We start from the raw sequence: 17,280 nt of genomic DNA, 5'->3' as shown, positions 1-17,280 counted from the left end.
TTTCTTTTTGCACCTAATGCGAGCCAAGGTTCCATAAACATTTTAATTTTTGGTCAGAATGCCCTTATCTCTGGGGTGGTGGTTTTTCATGCTATTGGCATAATTACACCACTAATGTTTTTTTTGTGTGTGAGACCAAACCCTGATGGCCTCAAAGACAGCTAAACTTGCTACTTTTGTTTGCAGGGGCTGATACTAAAGGCAACAGTGGCTTGACTGTGTCCTACTAAGAAGGCAGTGCAGGTACTTGGTAGTGCAGGTTATTTTGTGCTGGGCACCTTGGGGACCTCCATGTAGAGTGGGTGTTTCAAAGGGTGGATGTCCCAAAATGTTCCTGGAATAAAACACTGCTGAGCCAATACACCAAGTGCTTGCAGGGGTGGACAAGACAAACTGTGCCTTACCCCTGGGCTCTTTGTGGTCCTTTGATTTGCCGAGTGAGCGATTACAAGTGTACCTGTAATTCCAGGAGATTGTGCTGTGGTTGGGAGGAGTTGGGAGTTCAGGAGTCCTCCTGGTGCTGCTGCTGTCGCCGTGGTGCAGCGTATCGTTTCCTGTCCTGTTGGCTGTGGTTTTGTGTGTTGGGCTCTGCAGCAGGTTTTCCAGTGCCTGTGATTACTTTTCTTTCCGTTTTTCCCTGTCGCTGGGCAGCGGGGACTCCGCAGGCAGGCTGCAGGCAGAGGACAGCTGCAGCCTTTTCTCTTGCACTGCCTCGCATGATCCCTGCGTGTAGGTCTCTCCTCTTTGGGAGGGGAGGAGAGTTCCTCTCCCTCTCCTTGGAAAACGCCCTCTCCAGGAGGCTCCAGTAGGAGCTGGTGGGAGGGAGGGAGTCCTGCCTGCACCGAAAATGTCGTGGAAAAAAAAAAAAAGGGGCAACTGACAGGAGAGAGAACTTGTCCTCAGATTCCTGCCTTTTGCAGCAGCGTCAGTTAAGGAAGTCTCTGCAAGTGCTGCGGGAGCTGGCAGGAGGCAGAAATGAAGTTCAGAGGCGCGGTAAGAGTTATTCAACTGTTCTAGTGGCTTTGCAGCTTTCAGAGGTCTATCTAGGCTTAAGAAGAAGGGAGATAGTTTTTCAAGGTTTCACCAAGAAAGTGAAGTACTTCCGCCTGGTTTGTGACAGACCCCTTCACTGGACAGTTCTGTGAAAGGGGCTGAAATAGGATAAAACCCCCAGGAGATGTGTTTTGAGGAGGAAGCCAAGGTGGGAGTTGAGAATGTGGGAAGAGAGGGGGGAAAGCCATGCTGTGTGTTAGGGGAGAAGAAAGGGTGGAGCTTTTGCTTGGGTGGAAGGACCATGAGAACGTGAATGTACCACGGTGGTGCTGGGCTACTTCTGTGTCCTTCCCAGGGACGTGGGCTGCTTTCTCTGTGACTACCACCCTGGGGAACAGCAGGAAATAACTGCTTAAGGACTCACTGCCACCTGGTTCCTTCATCGTGTATTTACTTCAGCAAAACTTTGTCCCTGTTTTAGCAGCAACCAGAAAGCCCAGATGTATGTCCTCCCTTGCATGTCCACCCGAAGCTTAGGAAAGTGAGTCTGTGGCAAAAGATTGAGAACACGAGGGTTGTTACCTGGAAAAAGAGATGAGTCAGAGAGGAGGAAAAAAAAAACACCATAGTGCCACAGAGAAGACACATCATGAGCTCCTTTTCCTGTGTTGTACCATAGGAAGAGGGACATTCAGCTAAGTTAAAAGTTGCTAAAGAGATGCAAAGATTATTTTCAGACAATGCATAATTTGGCCACAGAATTCACTGACACTGGAAGATGTTGAGGTCAAGAATGTGGGAACGTTATAAAAAAACGTATTTTGCCTGGATGAAAATGTTCAGGGCTTTAACTGGCAAACTTACCCAATTTAGGAAAAGGATTGAAAAAGTCACGTCTGTAGATTTAAGCAATTCTCTGACTGTTAAAGAAGAGGTAGCATGGGTTTGGAGTGTCCCATACCTGCTCAGCTCAGGTATCCTTGCATGTTTTCCCAAACAGCCTGGTGTTTAGCACTGCCTGAGGAAAGGTCTTGGAGCCGAAGGGACGTGCAGAGCTTCGGCATGACCTGCCTGGTCCCTCCCTGCAGCAGCACCTTTGAAGGTGGAGCAGATTTCTGTTGGGCTGCAGAAGCCAGGGAACCTCTGTACAGCAGTGGAGACAGAGAAGGGGGTTTAGGTGTGATCCGTGGGAGTGTGATAAGCAGCAGTGTTGTCCAGGGTGGTGCTTGGTATTCTGCGAGAGAACGCGTGGGTGTGGAAGTGCCCTCGGCGTGCCCTGGGAGTGCACTGCAGGGCTTGTTCTGGTTGGGAAGTTCTGCTCCTTCAGAAAGGCAGAGTGGTCTGGAATGGGGGTGTGGGGAGTGGAATCCAGCGGAGAAGGTGGGGAGCTCTGCTGTGGGGAAGGGCAGAGTGCTGCAGGAGTAGCAGTGCCAGAGCTGCAGACGGAAGGATGTGTCGTTTGGGGGGATAAATACAACAGCAACTCTTGGGGAGCACAGGGTCACCACCTTGGGGCTTGCAGCTCCCAGGGAGCCAGGGGGGCAAAGTGCCTGCAGGCCAGTGTTTGAGTTTCTGCTCCCCTCTCACTTGCTCGGCCTGAGCTGGAAGTCAATGGTAAAACTTAGGCGGAAGGGCAGTGACCTGAGGTTTTGCTTTTTGTGCCACCTGTTTGTCTCCTGAAGCTACTGGGGGATGCACAGGCCTGTGACCTGGGCTGTATACTGCTGTGCACACTGTGACCAGCACCAGCTTTTAACTAGCAACAGCTTGTGGCATCTGTTCTGGAGCAAAAATGTCAGCTCCCTAAATATAGAAATTCAGTGTATTTACTTTTCGTGCCTTGGTGATCTTTCTGGTTTGCTTAGTTCATTTTTCTTACTGCTATTTTATATTTAGCTTGTTGATTGAAATATCAGCATCCCTTCTTAGGGCTAAATATTCTTCTCCATCAGATCAGTTCTTAAAACTACTTTTTTCTTTTTGCTGCCAACTGATCTCTTTTTTTACCTAACTTACTTCCCCCTCTTCAAAAAAAATAGTCTAGAAAATAGAACTGTTATAACCATTGAACAGATGATATCACCTGCTTGCCATGTAAATTTCCCTGGCTTGCTTTGGTTTCTGGTCTGTCATAATTTGCATTTCTAATTTACACTTGAGCTCCTTAGATATGAGTCCTTACTATTCTAAGTGTGTCAAATGTCAAATCTCATTGATTAGTATGTTGAGTCGTAATTAATATATTGAGTCATAATTAATTGCAGTAACATACACACCTTGCTTTATTGTTTTTCAAAACATTAAATTCTTGCTTTCACAGTTCTAGCTCCCCACAACCTGCGTGACTTAAAGCACACAGGGAGATACACTGCTCACATTTCCCATTCTGCTTTGCATTTTAGGGTGAGATATTGAATGTTCTGTTGCTTGGAAGGTGAGGGGGGCAGAACTCTTAATTTGTAGGCAGTTTGCTAGTGGGGTCTTGGCAAATCTGTGAGAACAGAAATAAGTTTGCTTAGCCTATATTGCTGATTATTTTATGGTTTAATGTATTACAGTTTGTACCTACTTAAAATATGGAAGACTTCAAAATAAATTGTTCACAGAAATTAGTCAGGGAAGTGGCAATCCTGTCTTCTTTATACCATTTTTTGAATATTGTATTCTATAGTTAAATCTATTCAACATGTGGTTTAGGATTGGGAGGGAAGGATCAGAGAAGGAGAAGCAGGTTCTGAGCGTGGGCAAGTGCTCCCTGAGTCCAGATGTTCCATTGTTGGTGATGTGTTGTTTTGAAAGAAGCAAGAATAAAAGTTGATTCTGCTATTAATGGTCCTTAGGTGGCAGCTGCTGACATGGTAGCTTTTCTTGCAAGTTGAAGTTGCTCCCTTTAGCTCTGCTAGTCTGTGTCCTCAGAGCTGTTACCTGGTTTTGATCCCGTGTGATGTCACAGTTCTGATTTTTCTCAAGTTGTCTGCTCAGAGCAGCTTACCACCTTGTGGGAAATAAATACTCCACTCTTCATTGGCCTTACATAATTAAAAGCAAAATAACACGTTTCATTTTGTTACTACAGTTTTTTCATGAAACAAGTCCAATACTTGACATTTGGGTCTTGTAAGTTACTGTCTGAGCTCAAACAGCTTCAGGAAGCACAGCTATATCCATGTGCTTGGTTGCAGAGGACTTTTACAGAAGTCATGGAGCTGTCTCTCAGGGAACCCTCTTTCCAACCAGCTGTTGACTAACAAGAGTTTTCTGTGTCCAAAATGTGCAGCTAACTTTCAGTGTGGCGAAAGGGAGGAGGGTCTTCAGTGACTGCACTTCCATCTGCCAGGGATTCGCTGGCAGGCAGCAAGTGCTTGACTAAGATCCCTTGGTCCAGGTCCACCTCAGTTGTTTTCATTATTGCTTTCTCTAAAGAAGAGCTATCCCGTGCTGCACCTCAGGAACTGAGGCCCTGGAGAAAACAGCTGATTTTTGTCTGCTTTGCTGTCTAGCCTATGCCATGTCCAAACCCTTTCCCAGGCTGTAGAGTGGAGTAGAAATCAGAGGAATTTTTTTTTTCCTTCCTGCAGCTTTGGCATGGCAGTGAAGAATGTCCTGCTGTCCAGGAGACAAATGCATTTTAACTGCCACCGCCCCACAAGGAGTTCGTTCGTGGTTCAGGCTTCTCATTGTCTTCCAGAATCTAATCTCAATTTCGTTTCCCATTCACATTTGGTTCTTGCCTGTTCTTCCGTTCCTGGCTTTGTAACTATTTGTGGAACCCACAGATCAATCATCTTCCACTTGATGCCAAGATAGAGATGCCTGCCTCTTCCCATGTGGCACCCGCTTCCCACAGGAATTGCAGTGCAGGGCTCCAGGTCTCCAGGTCTGCTGGGTGCATACCAGCTAGCTTGTAAAACTGCACTCTCAGAGGAAAATATGGAAAACTGCATTTTAGATGTGGAAGCAGAAATCGTGTTTCCATTGTGTGACTTCTCTCCCTAAATCAGATGATTATAAAGCTTCCCTGTGCCATGCAAGACCACTCACTCCAAGTGCTTTCATGTGCATGGCTCATGGGTGCCCCAGGAAGGGAGGAGGTGCCTGAGCTGCCAGGTGCTGCCTGTTCTCTCAGCAGTGGGCAGCATGTGTGTCTGGAATTGCTGTGCCAACACTGACCCCTCAGGTACCCCTCTGGGAGAATCAAGGCAGGGAAATTTTGGTGTGAAAGGCTCCTTCCTACCCACATGTTGGGCTAGTGGGCATTGCACAGCCATAGACCAAGTGGTAACAGGAGCTTCTTGCTCATCTCACATCAGCCCTGAACTCCTGTGCTCGTGGCAGAGCTGCCCTCCATGTTCCCTCACAAAAGGAAATTTCCCACATGTGTTCAGGTTCACTGAGTCACTCAAGTACTTTGGCTTTTGTTGTGCAGACCAAAAGATCTTGGTTTTCATTTTTGAGGTGTATTAGATCTCCGAGTCCTAAGCAGAGGAAAGTCTTTATCATGCTTTGGCACTTAGCATCAGTTAAGAGAAAAATATTTGCTTACACCCTCACAATAACATGTCAGAGACTTACTAGTTCAGTTTAGGAAACTCTTTGCTATGGTCTTGAGTGCTTTTGTACTCCCAGGAGCTCTTTATGAAGGGTATTTTCTGGTCCTGTTGACTCTTGTATGAATACAAAGAAAGGCTGGAACCTCAGCCAACGTAAACCTGGCTCTGCAGGCTGCATTCAGTTTACACCAGCTGAAAGTCTTTCCCAAAATTTAGTCACAGGGAAGCAAAAGGCATGTGGAAGTAGTGCTGCTTTGGTAATTGCACTGGCTGGGTCCCCACCATTCAGGAGTGACGGCTTTTCCTCGCCTGGCAGTGAGCCACTGTTGTGCTGGCGGCTCTGGAGAAGAGATTAAAAGCAAGGAGTGGGTTAAAATAGTGTGGGAATGAGTCCCTTGGAACTGCACCTGGAGGTGGATTTGGGAAACACCCTGGCAAAAGCCAGCCTGTCCTTTCTCAAGCAGGAGTGACCATCAGGAGGGTGATTTTCGTATGGTTTGAGAGAAGGCGCAGGCACTCCTAAGCCCACAGGCACCAAGATCAGATGGAGATTGCTCAGATTTTTGTAATTCCCTGTTTGTAGCCTGTGCTGGGTGTGGCATTAGCATGGTATATCCTACAAAGGTAAGGATTGTTAGCCATGTCCTCCTTTTGATTCCTATAGGCAGGGTGAAGTTAGTCACCTAACTGCCTGGTACTGTCAAAGGGCAGCCATGCTCCCTGTCCTCCCTGCCCTGCATCTGACACTTGCCCAACCCATGCTCAGGTGATTCAGCTCACTACACTGACAGGAAAATACCACCTTCTTTTTTCCTGCTCCTCTTGCTGGCTTAGTGAGTTGTGTTGGTCTGGCTTAGAGATGGGTAGTTGCTGCAGTGACATGTGCTGGGGGGGGCAAAGTCCAAAGGAGCAGATGTGTTCAGTTTGGTGGTGGTGAGCCCTTAGTCTGCACCCAACTTGTCTCTTAGGGGGTAGTTTCACAAGCACTTAGAGCCAGGAGGGAGCAGCCCTGCTGCTGAAATGCTCCTGCCTGTCTCCACTGCAGTTCTCAGTCTCATGCCACTGTGTGTCTGTTAGTCATTGTGAGTGATTGTGTGTGGAACCAGTGTGGGAAAATGAACTGGATTGAAATAATAAAAAAATATCCAAGTTAGCTTTAATCCATGCCAGATTTCCAGTCTAGTTTATTACACAAGTCCTAGAGCCTGTGGAAGCCAAAGGGTGCAGCTGCACAGAGGGCAGGTGGGATGGTCCTTTCACCAGCTCCTCTACCCCGAGCTCTCTTAGCAGCTTCAAGAAAAACTGATTTACACAAGGAAGGGTCTAATCAGACCCTCACAGCCTATATTCCCCTAATTATCTGGGAGACATGCTCCCTGCCAGGAGTCTTTTGGAGTTGTCCAAGCTGATCTCTTGCATAGCACAGAGCAGAGGATGTTGTAAATGAACTGTACGTCAGCCGCAGGCACTTTGGCAGAGATGAATCCTCCCTGCTGCAAAAACACCAAGGGAGCCAGTCCTGTCCATAGGCAAACTGCTTTAGTGGTTAATTAGCTCCACTGTAACCTATTTAACCCCCCAGATGGGGTTTTCTAGCATTAACTTACAGCCACCAGATTTGATGTCCACCTGCTAACACAAAATAACTAACATTTTAGTTAATTTATTCAGTGCCTTACTGTCACAATGCTCAGAGGGAACATATGGTCATCACTGTGGTTATTTTTTTTTAATAGTGTCTTCTTTCCTCACTTTCTTCCTTCTGCATCACCATTCTGTTTCCAGTTTGCAGAGGGGATTTCTTTTCTCCTCCCCTTACGTTGCATCTGTTGAAGTTACTGGCAGTCAAACAGTTAATGTTGACATTTTTAGTTGGTGGTAGACTGGGACATAAGCAATAAAGCAAATGAGCAAATGTTGGCACAGAGAAGCACATATTGCTCAGCTGTGGTCTATGGCTGATGTTTATATTTGCATTGAATTTAGGCTTGGGAGGCTGCAACACTGTGATTAAAGTTTATGTTCTGGAGAACCTGACATGGGTACAGCCAGGGCCAGCTTGGCCTGAGCTGGAGGGAGTGGCTGATGAAAGAGCTGCTGGAACTGCTAAGTGATGTTTTCTCTGAAAGTGTTTAGGATTATATAAACTTGGATTAACGGTGTGAGGGTAGAAGTTTCTCTCCAGTCACTTTTGAGGCAGCTGTGGTTTAAAACTGTATTAATAAACTTGCCCACTTGAAAACTAGCTATTTTCTTCTGGTTTTGCCTTTGTTCCCCTTACCTTCTCCAAAACTTGCTCCAGGATTGCACTGTTCTGATAGAAGGATTCTAATTTCTAGGCATAGTTTATTTGTATGTGATTTATCTCTATTTCTTTTGCCAGTGTTGTCCTTTATCTCAGCACCTTCCTTCTCCAGGGCTTATCCCTTTCTTCTTCACCTTGGCAAAGGGTGTAGAAGACAACAACAAAGCACTTTGTTGAAGGTCTGGAGGAACTGACTTGGAAAGTTTTGGGGATTTTAAAAGGATTACTTGATGAAAGAGATGGGCAGAATTCCTCCCAAAGTGGATCTTTCAGTGCTCAAAAAACGGGCCTTCCAGATCATGAGGCTAATTGGAAAAAATAAAAAAGGAAATTAAAACAATGATTCTTTATCATGCTTGAGCCATTAGAATGGATCTGGACTTGAAATTTCCAGGAGGAATGAATTTTTCTTTCTGAAAGCTGCTGCTTTAATGCAGTTGCTTATGCCCAGGCACTGGGCTTTTGGGAAGAAAGGCAGTTATAAATTGCAGAAATAGGCAAAAGTGCATTTGTAAATGATTGGTAAGTCTAAACAACTGCAGACTGAGGGAATATGCTCCCTTCTGGGCCCATATTCACACCTCAGTGGGTCTTGCCTTTATTACTACTTCACAAAACTTAAGGTAAATTTTTTTCTGACCAAGGTTGTTTTTATTTTTTTTTCCCTGCACGCCATCAGTCCCTGTGCTCTGACCACTCTTATATCTTGAGAAGGAGCAGGAAGGAGCTACCTTACAACGTGAGTCAGCAAAAACCATCTACATCATCCTGCAGGGTTTTGGGGCTGGATGACAGTGTTGCAGCCAGGGTCCAGCACTCCTGGTTTGTAACACTGCTGCAGGAGAGGGTGCCTGGGTACTGCTATGAGTGTGTGAACCCCTCTAGGGACAAGGGCCAGTGGTGTTTGTGCCAGCGATGGCAACATCCCAGAATATAACAACTGAAATGCAGGAGTACTTCAGGGAAATGCTTTAGGAGAAAAGTGCTTGCTGTGAGGGGTTTGCAAAGCAAGAAAGGTTTAGGTAAAGAAATGCAGACAGATGTGAGGCAAATGGTTTAATATGTTGTATCTCCTGTCTCCAGTTTCTGTTCTCATCTTCTTTGTCTCATGCATTATCTGCCTGTTGTGTAGAAATTTTCCCTGCAAGTAGTGACTGAGTCACTTGGTGCACATTTCCTCTCCCTGTTTTAGTACGTGAGGTTTAGTACGTGAAGTAAGAAGTCAGCAGACCTGTGTTTTCCGAAGATGGTTGTCTCTGAACCACCAGATCATGCTGAAAATGTCACCTTTAAAAGCGTGTCAGGGAGTCAGAGTTGCTTGGTGTAGGGGATAGATGTCAGTGTGTCACTCTAAATTCAGTGGCGTGGGATGCAGAAGTGCCCGTTTCTCATTAGTTCTGTTTTCCCAGAACTTTCCCTTTGGGTCTCTTGCTAGAGCTTTTAAATTGGTCAGCGACGTGAAGCTGTTTGCTCATGAGATGAATCATCATTAGTCATAAAAGATTCCTTAGCTTGAAATGACTTCCTGTGATAAAATGAGAGAGAAAAGTAGAGAACACATTGCAGTCTCACTCCTGCTAAAGGATGCCTGAGAAAGGAAATCCAAGTTTTATTCTTTTTATGAAATGCTTGCTTGATTGATTTTAAATTATTGGAAATTTAACAGTAACTTTTCCCTAGTGCTGGCTCATCTTCCATCAGAGCAATTAGCATAAAGCAACTGATGAAGTGTTAGTGTATGTTGACCACTGTTTTCAACAGTCGTAGTGGGGCTATTCTCATGTCCTCTCCTGTTTCTAGGTTGTCTGTGGGTAATTGTGGTTCATGGTTCTTGTGGACAAAACCAGAGATACCTCAACCTTCCTCTGCTTTTGGTTGCAGGGAGCAGGGACTAACGGTATTCGGCTGACCATGGAGAGTGCTCTGACAGCCCGTGACCGTGTGGGGGTGCAGGATTTTGTCCTGCTGGAGAACTTCACCAGTGAAGCTGCTTTCATCGAAAATCTGCGTAAGCGCTTCAAGGAGAATTTGATCTATGTGAGTAGCAGAGTGACAGACACCAACGTGTTCATCAGTGACCTGAGTTGGGGCTTTTGCTGCAGGAGATGTCCCATAGCATTGCTCTGAGTTGGATTTGGAGAGGGTGGTATCAACTTTAATAGACTGGTTGCTTGTGTCAGAGCTAGTCTGGGATGCTGTCAGGTTAACAGACGTGGGGACTCATTGCCATGCTGAGTTGAGGTCTGCTGGCATTTACAGGTCTTGCCAGCACCGAAAATCTGACTTACACCACATTCTTCCACTTCACAAATTCACTCTGGGGTGGGCTTTCAGCAACACTAGGCTTGAACCTGATCTCAATTGGTGTGTGAGAAATAATCCCACGTTCTTCCTTGTTAGAACTGTTTGTAGGTGCTGGTTTTTCAGCAGGGATAGATAACATGTCTCACATAACTCCTGCAAAGTCATTCTCACTGTGCTAAGAGGTCGCTTTGTCAGCACCCTTGGCCTCTTTGGAAGCCCTCAGCAGCATCCCCAGTACACCAGGGCGGGCAGCCCTTCTCAACAGCACATGGCCTTCAGAGCAGTCTCAGAGAATCAGCTGCCAGACCCTCTGCAACCTCTCTGCTTTGTGTTCTCTTTTTCAGACATACATTGGCTCGGTTCTGGTGTCTGTTAATCCATACAAGGAGCTGGAAATCTACAGTAAACAGAACATGGAGCGATACCGCGGTGTCAGCTTCTATGAAGTTTCTCCTCACCTGTGAGTGGCCTGTGGCTATACAGTGCAGTCTGTGCCATTCCCACGCAGGCCTGTGCAATAATGACATGTGAAAACAAGCAAATGGGACCTCTCCTCGTCCCAGATGCAGCACCAAAAAGGCTATAAAGGCTCCTTTGGAGGGTGTGGTGTGCGGCTCTTTCTATTCCTGTTCCTCTCTCCAAAGAGGATGAGTTGCCTTTGCAAGAGCAGTATTTGGAAAGGGAGTTGGTTCCTTCCTGGCTGGAGGAACAGAGCTGCTTACCCAGCCCTGGCAGGACAGGAGTTCATTGTTCCAGGGTTACTTGGGGTCTGCGTGTCCAGGCTGTGAGTTTCCCCTGCTGCTGCGTCGCTCGCTCGGCGTAGGGCTAACTAGGGGAGAGAGTGTGTCTGGATGTCTGGTGGTCTCTTTCCTACCTCTGCTGTTACTGCCTGACCAATATTTATCTGGTATTTCCCTTGTTGCTAGGATACCGTCAGCCTGCTGGAACAAGGAATGTATTTATTTACATGGTCTGGCCTGGTGAGCGTTCCCAATTTCCCATTAAAAAAAAAAAAAAGAAAAAAGTGAGGTTTAAAGTTATTTTTGAAAGCTTTTGAATGTTTTTTTTGTCAGACTGCAAGAAAAAGATGACTGAGAGCTGAGGATATTTGGCTCCAAAATGTTTTCTTCCAGGACCGTGGGCCATATTCTGAGCACCTCTTGGAGGATTTTTTTTTGTGGTGGCTTTTTTTTTTTTCAAAGTTCTTGGAAGAGTAAATGATATTATTTTTGAGCAAACTATTTGGATTGTTTCTTATTACTGGCACATAGCCCAGGAGAGTAAGCAAAACAGAATGTGCTGCAAGCACAGAGAGGGAGAGAAACACCATTGCTTGGGGAAGTCTGAACGCTTGAAGTTGCATTCGTTATGGTAGAAGTGTGATTTTTATAGAGGTCCAGGCTTTTTGTGTGGACCTATATGGGGGATGATTAAACCTTGAAAAAACCTGCATTCAAACCTGCTAAGTTCTCCCCTTCAGGTAGAAGTGTCAGTAGTTGTGTCTGTGTGCAGATGCCTCAAGAAGGTGACTGCCAGGGGCTTAAATCAGCATCGGGCTGTTGTGGGTGAGGGGGCAGCAGCCCTGGCCATGGGCTCCCCAGCATCACCCTCAGCCTCTTGCCTGCAAATTGTTGTTGCTGCACCCATTCCCTTCAGTCCTGCCTTCCAGGCAGACCTGGCTTAGATGCAGCCTTTTGCCTGGGATCAGGGCATTTTCAAGGGCTCCTCTGTCCTTAGCTGGGAATTTTGTGACTCTGGAAAATCGTTGTGACTGTGGCTATGTTTCTGTTTGTGTGCAGTAGGTGCAGGACTGAGCAGGGCCACACTGCTAATGTGTAACGTGGGGTGCTGAGGAGATACCCTTTAATTCATGGGCATGCTACATAAAGTGACTTAAATCACAGAAGTAACTGGGTATTTCTTAGATTGTCTTTTCTTGTTTTAACTAGTCCCATAAAAAACTGTGAAACGTGCAGCTCATAAGAAAAGCCTTGAAACTGCAGTACAGAGCACCAGTGCTGCTCCAACTGGGAAAACAGTGGGTTTTGTTCACTCTTTTAGCATTCCATTTAAAAACATTTTATTATTTACATTACATTATCTGATTATTTATGCATTTTTTATATATTCTGAGGAACACTGAAGGGCTCTGTAGTATAATACTCTGTGCTTCTCCTTTTACAGTATTGCAGATTTCTTTTTTCCTCTTTCTCATATTCTAAACTGGTTCTAGAAAGGCAAAATACTTCAAGATGGCTATTTCAGTGTCTAAATACTGCAAGTCTAGGTCTGAGTGTTGGGTTCTCCAGGAAGTGCATTGCATGTGGTCATTGAAAAGAGAAAAGTTATCCCCTTGGGCTTGGAACACAGCATCCTTCCCAGAGGGATCTGTCACATCCTGTCCTGTTCACAGCCTGCCAGGGGGTTCAGAGATGGTGGCTACAAACAGGACTGAGAGCACTAGAAAATCACCCAATGAAAGGCAAGCAGTCTAGAGGGAGCTTTTAAAATTTAAGTTAAATTTGCATTTATTCAACTGTTTTCAAAATACTCCAGAGATGGAATTTGGATGGGAAGAGATGGACTTGATGACTTCAGTGGTGTGTGTGTGCAGTTGTGTTGCTAAGTAGCTCGTTGGTGTTGCCTTAGCACCAAGTATTAATAGACTTGAGAAGGCCTCGGTGGTTATTTTGCTATTATTGTTTCTAATTAATTTCACAGCATGAGAGTTCAAGGGGAAAACCAAAAAGCAAAGCCACTAAAAGGTTGTCAAGTGTCTGAAGACAAGATATCTCTTTGCCACCACATGTGGGATAGATGAAAATGTTGTTATGGAGGTCGTCTTATACAAGTGCATTGTGAAGGGCTAATGCTCCTCTTTTCTCTTCTCCTCTTTCATTGCATCTACCTGGTCCTTCTTTTCCTCTCTCCCTCTGTAAGCAGTTGCCACCATGGCCAGGCTCCTTCTCCTGCTCTCTGGTGGTGTAAAAGTGTGTGTATGTGATTCTTGGTATCAGATGTTGTCTGGTGTGTTGTGGGGAGGAAAAGAGAGGGAAAAAAAGCAGCAAAGCAGCAGGGCTCCGGGGCCAGCAGCAATAAACCCTGGCTGTATGCAGGCAGGAGGAGCTGACTGGGGTTTGGGGTAGTGCTTGGCCTGGGCTGGATGGGAGCTTCTGTACCCTGCAGGATCTTGTTAGTCTGTGCTGGCTTGTCCCATTCTTCCTACCATCCAAGAGAAGCTGCAAGAGGCTTCTGGAGCTACATTATAGGAGCCACCCAGATAGCAAGGTGCAATTGTGACCTTCTGAGTGTGTCATCACTTAAAATATAAACTAGAATAAAGATTGATAGAAAACAAGACATTTCCTCAATGTAAAGCTTTTTTGCCCTGCAGGACCAATGTTGAGAGGTCACATATATTTAAAAAAGAAAGTTTATCTGCACCATTTAGTTGTCTTCTGGAGAAACTCTGCTCATTAGGGAGTTAAAGAACAGTTTTTAGAAGGAATTTGGTAAGTTTGTGTTACCACCCTGCAGCAACTTGGCCCCACGGGTGAGATGTGTGTAGAGGAGTCAGTCTGCTGGGCCATCACCAGCGTGCAGATGCGATACGCTCGTGCCAACCCTGCAGACCAATAGCTCTTCCTGAGGGGTCTCTGCTAGGAGTGGGCACGGGGGGGTAGTCTCAGCAGAGGTGTCTCAGCCCTTTGCTCGTGGAGGTAACCTGCTGCCCGGGTCTGGTTGCCCCGCAGCTATGCCATTGCCGACAACTCGTACCGCTCCCTGCGCACGGAGCGGAGGGACCAGTGCATCCTCATCTCCGGGGAGAGCGGCGCCGGCAAGACAGAGGCCACCAAGAAGATCCTGCAGTACTACGCCGTGACCTGCCCAGCCAGCCAGCAGGTGGAGACAGTGAAGGATCGCCTCTTACAGTCCAATCCCGTCCTGGAGGTAACCCTAGAGCCCGGGGCAGGGAAGCCTGGCGGTGACCGCACACACATTCTCCAGCGGGGTGTGGGCAGCTGGACCCCGCTGGGATCTGGTGTCCTGGGAGCGCTGGCTTGTGGCCTCAATGCATGTCGTTTGTGCTGCACACGGGGGAATCCCACTCTGCTTCCCAGCCAAGGAGAGGGCTGCCTGCTGCCGAGCTGGCGGGGCCCTTTCCAGCACTCCGGGAGTGGCTCTGGAGGAGTGGGGCCTGGGCAGAGCTGCCTGGGGCATGGGAAGGGCCCTGGTGCCCTGCATAGGTTTGCAAAGCCCGAAGGGGACACATCCGCTGACAAATCCACTTGTGGGTGCATTTTCTAGTGCTGTGGTGTCCTCTAGTGTCCAGCCCCGAGCTGCCTTTGGAGTTCCCTTGGCTATTTCTGCTCTGTACTCAAGCAAGTGCTGCCTGCCCAGGAGGGTGCTCGTTGAGGGAGGGGAAAGCCTGGCAGGTGAGGTCTGGTGGGATAGTGCCCACTGTGAGCAGAGCTCACAAATAGCTGTGGTGAAAGAGGAAGCTTTGAAAAGAGGCTCAGACATGATATGTTGTCAGTGGTGAACTGGCATGAACAGAAGCCTGCTAGAAGAAATGGAATTGTTTTCAGAGGCACGTTCCATCTGTAGTGCTTGCCCTGGGTCTAAAGAGCAGCATTAGGATTTGGGGAGCAGTCAGGCTCCTTTGTGGTTGGCCTTGCAAAAAGGACAAACTCAGACTTTAATGGCTGTAAATAAACAACTGGCAGCTTCACTGAAGTATTTATAAATATTCTTATTGCACACTTCCTTATTTTTCTCTAATGATTTTCATTCCAGGCCTTTGGAAATGCAAAAACCCTTAGGAATGACAACTCCAGTCGATTTGGGAAATACATGGATGTGCAGTTTGATTACAGGGTAACTTAAAATCTGATTTGTACTTCAGAACTGGTCCTGGTTATAGGGCTCTGGGGCTTGTGCTGCCTCATACTGATGTGTGCGTGGAGCGATTGCTTCATATTCCCTTGACAGCAGCATAAGCAGAGTCTGTGGTAGCAAATTTTGGTCCCAGAGGATTTTATAGTACATGCCTCCCTGTCTTTCATCCCTCCTTTCTCTAGTTAAGGGGACAGTGAGATTAAACCCTCTTAGTTCTGGGGTGTATGTGTACCATGCAAGTGGATGCTCCCAGACAAAACCTGCATCCTCCAGCTGTGATCTTAAGATGGTCTCTGTCCTGTGTGACTTTGTGTAGTGTTTGTTTCGATTCTGACCCAAATTGCCCCACACTATGAAGATAAGCATAGGGCAAGAACTGAGTAGCTCAACATACTGCAGTCATTGAAACATCTCAGTGTGTAATCCCTGCACGCTCAGTTTTGTTGCTTTTCTTTTGTATTAAATTCCTTCCAAGAAGGAGTTTTGCACAAGTCAGGATCCCATTCAGCACGTGTTGTAGCTGTGATCTGTAGAATGGTGTTTTACTGTCACTCCATAGCTCAGTTTGCATAGACTTCAAAACTCAAATTACCACTCTCTTTTAGCTGAAATGGAGGTAGTGATACAAAACAGATAATTTTCTGTCTGACAGCTATCATTTTTAATTGTGTTTGTCTTTGAATAGACCACCAAGAAGCAGAAATATTTTCCTCTATGTTGATGAACTATTTCAATGTATCTGGTTTGATTCAGGGAGCTCCTGTCGGGGGCCACATCTTGAACTACCTCCTGGAGAAATCCCGAGTTGTGCACCAGAATCATGGAGAAAGGAACTTCCACATTTTCTACCAGCTGCTAGAGGGAGGGGAAGAGGACTTACTGCGAAGGCTGGGCCTCGAAAAGAGCCCACAACAGTATCACTACTTAGTAAAGGTATGCCTTAACTGGTCATTCCTAAAATATTGTTGTATTTTATAGGACTGATACATTCTCAGTTGACTTTGTAGTTTCCTTCCCTCACTTTAAAAATAACACTGAGATGACTACTGTGATAAGAAACACCTGGCAGAAGTAATATATCTTTGACAATGATATACTTACTGATATCAAACTCTGCCTTTTTAGGGTCACTGTGCAAGGGTCAGTTCCATCAATGATAAAAATGATTGGAAGATTGTACGAAGAGCCCTGTCCATTATCAGCTTCAATGACAACGAGGTGGAGGTGAGTAATGCCTGACAGCACAGCTGGTCTTCCTACTCCTAAGGAGGCATTTTCTCCTTTGATTTGTTATTTCTGACCAAAGGCAACCCTTCTCATGAAATGTTAACACAACAATCTCACTGGGTGTTCCTTTCATCATCCTGTTTCTGCCCATTGCTCCCCCCCTAGGATCTGCTGAGCATTGTGGCTAGTGTTCTGCACCTGGGGAACGTGCAGTTTGCTGCCGACGAGCAGGGGAACGCTCAGGTCACTACAGAGAATCAGATTAAATACTTGGCTAGGGTGAGTATCACCACGCAGAGATAGACTACATTAAAGATCAGTTGGAGAGGTTTCCTTACTTTGAATCTGGTGCCATCATATAATTTTAGAATATGATCTCAAAGTTTTCATAGATTTACTTTTCTTTTACCTAAATAAAATGCAAATATTAAGATTACAACCCTTTATTTGACAACTTTATCTGCCATCAACTGGGATTGCTAAGCCTGGAGAAAAGCAAGCTCAGGGGAGACCTTCTCATGCTATAATTCCCTGAAGGGAGGTTGCAGCCAGGTGGGGGTGGGTCTCTCTTTCAAGGAACAAGAGACAGGACAAGAGGAAGCAGCCTCAGGTTGTGCCAGGGGAGGTTTAGCTTGGACATGAGGAAAAATTCTTCCTCACCATGGTTGTCAAGGCCTGGCCCAGGAGTCCCCATCCCTGGAGGGATTGAAAAGCCACATAGGTGTGGTGCTGAGGGACATGGGTTAGTGGAGACCTGGCAGTGCTGGGTTGGTGGTTGGAGTTAATGGATCTTAAGGAGCTCTTCCAACCAGAACAATTCTATGATTCTATGACTTGACGTTTCTGCCTGCAGGCAGTGGGTTAGGAATAGGCCTACTCTGGAGAAGAGTTTTTAAGAAAGCAGAACCCTTGTGGCTTTGCTTAGTTAAGTCTTTCGTGCCACAGCAATCCAGCCAATTTATTTGTGAGGTTATCATTGCCAGAAGGGAGGTGATGTGCAGG

The 17,280-nt window shown here is 46.2% G+C and overlaps 1 protein-coding gene across 1 annotated transcript in view; it reads left to right on the top strand.

Moving 5' to 3' along the window:
* Window positions 1-878: 878 nt before the first annotated feature.
* The window catches only part of MYO1C (myosin IC), a 29,050-nt gene continuing 12,648 nt past the window's right edge, over window positions 879-17,280 (top strand). The window contains exons 1-8 of the mRNA XM_008940527.1: window positions 879-993; window positions 9,730-9,885; window positions 10,497-10,612; window positions 13,905-14,103; window positions 14,950-15,030; window positions 15,805-15,984; window positions 16,177-16,275; window positions 16,444-16,557. Coding sequence (XP_008938775.1) covers window positions 976-993; window positions 9,730-9,885; window positions 10,497-10,612; window positions 13,905-14,103; window positions 14,950-15,030; window positions 15,805-15,984; window positions 16,177-16,275; window positions 16,444-16,557 — 963 coding nt within the window. The 5' untranslated portion in view covers window positions 879-975. The remainder of the gene's footprint in view (window positions 994-9,729; window positions 9,886-10,496; window positions 10,613-13,904; window positions 14,104-14,949; window positions 15,031-15,804; window positions 15,985-16,176; window positions 16,276-16,443; window positions 16,558-17,280) is intronic.

Source organism: Merops nubicus, unplaced genomic scaffold, assembly GCF_000691845.1.
Source record: "Merops nubicus isolate BGI_N331 unplaced genomic scaffold, ASM69184v1 scaffold19475, whole genome shotgun sequence".
In the NCBI taxonomy this organism is placed as follows: domain Eukaryota; kingdom Metazoa; phylum Chordata; class Aves; order Coraciiformes; family Meropidae; genus Merops; species Merops nubicus.
The sequence above is the reverse complement of the archived record's forward strand: the minus strand, read 5'-3'. Positions and strand labels throughout refer to the sequence as shown.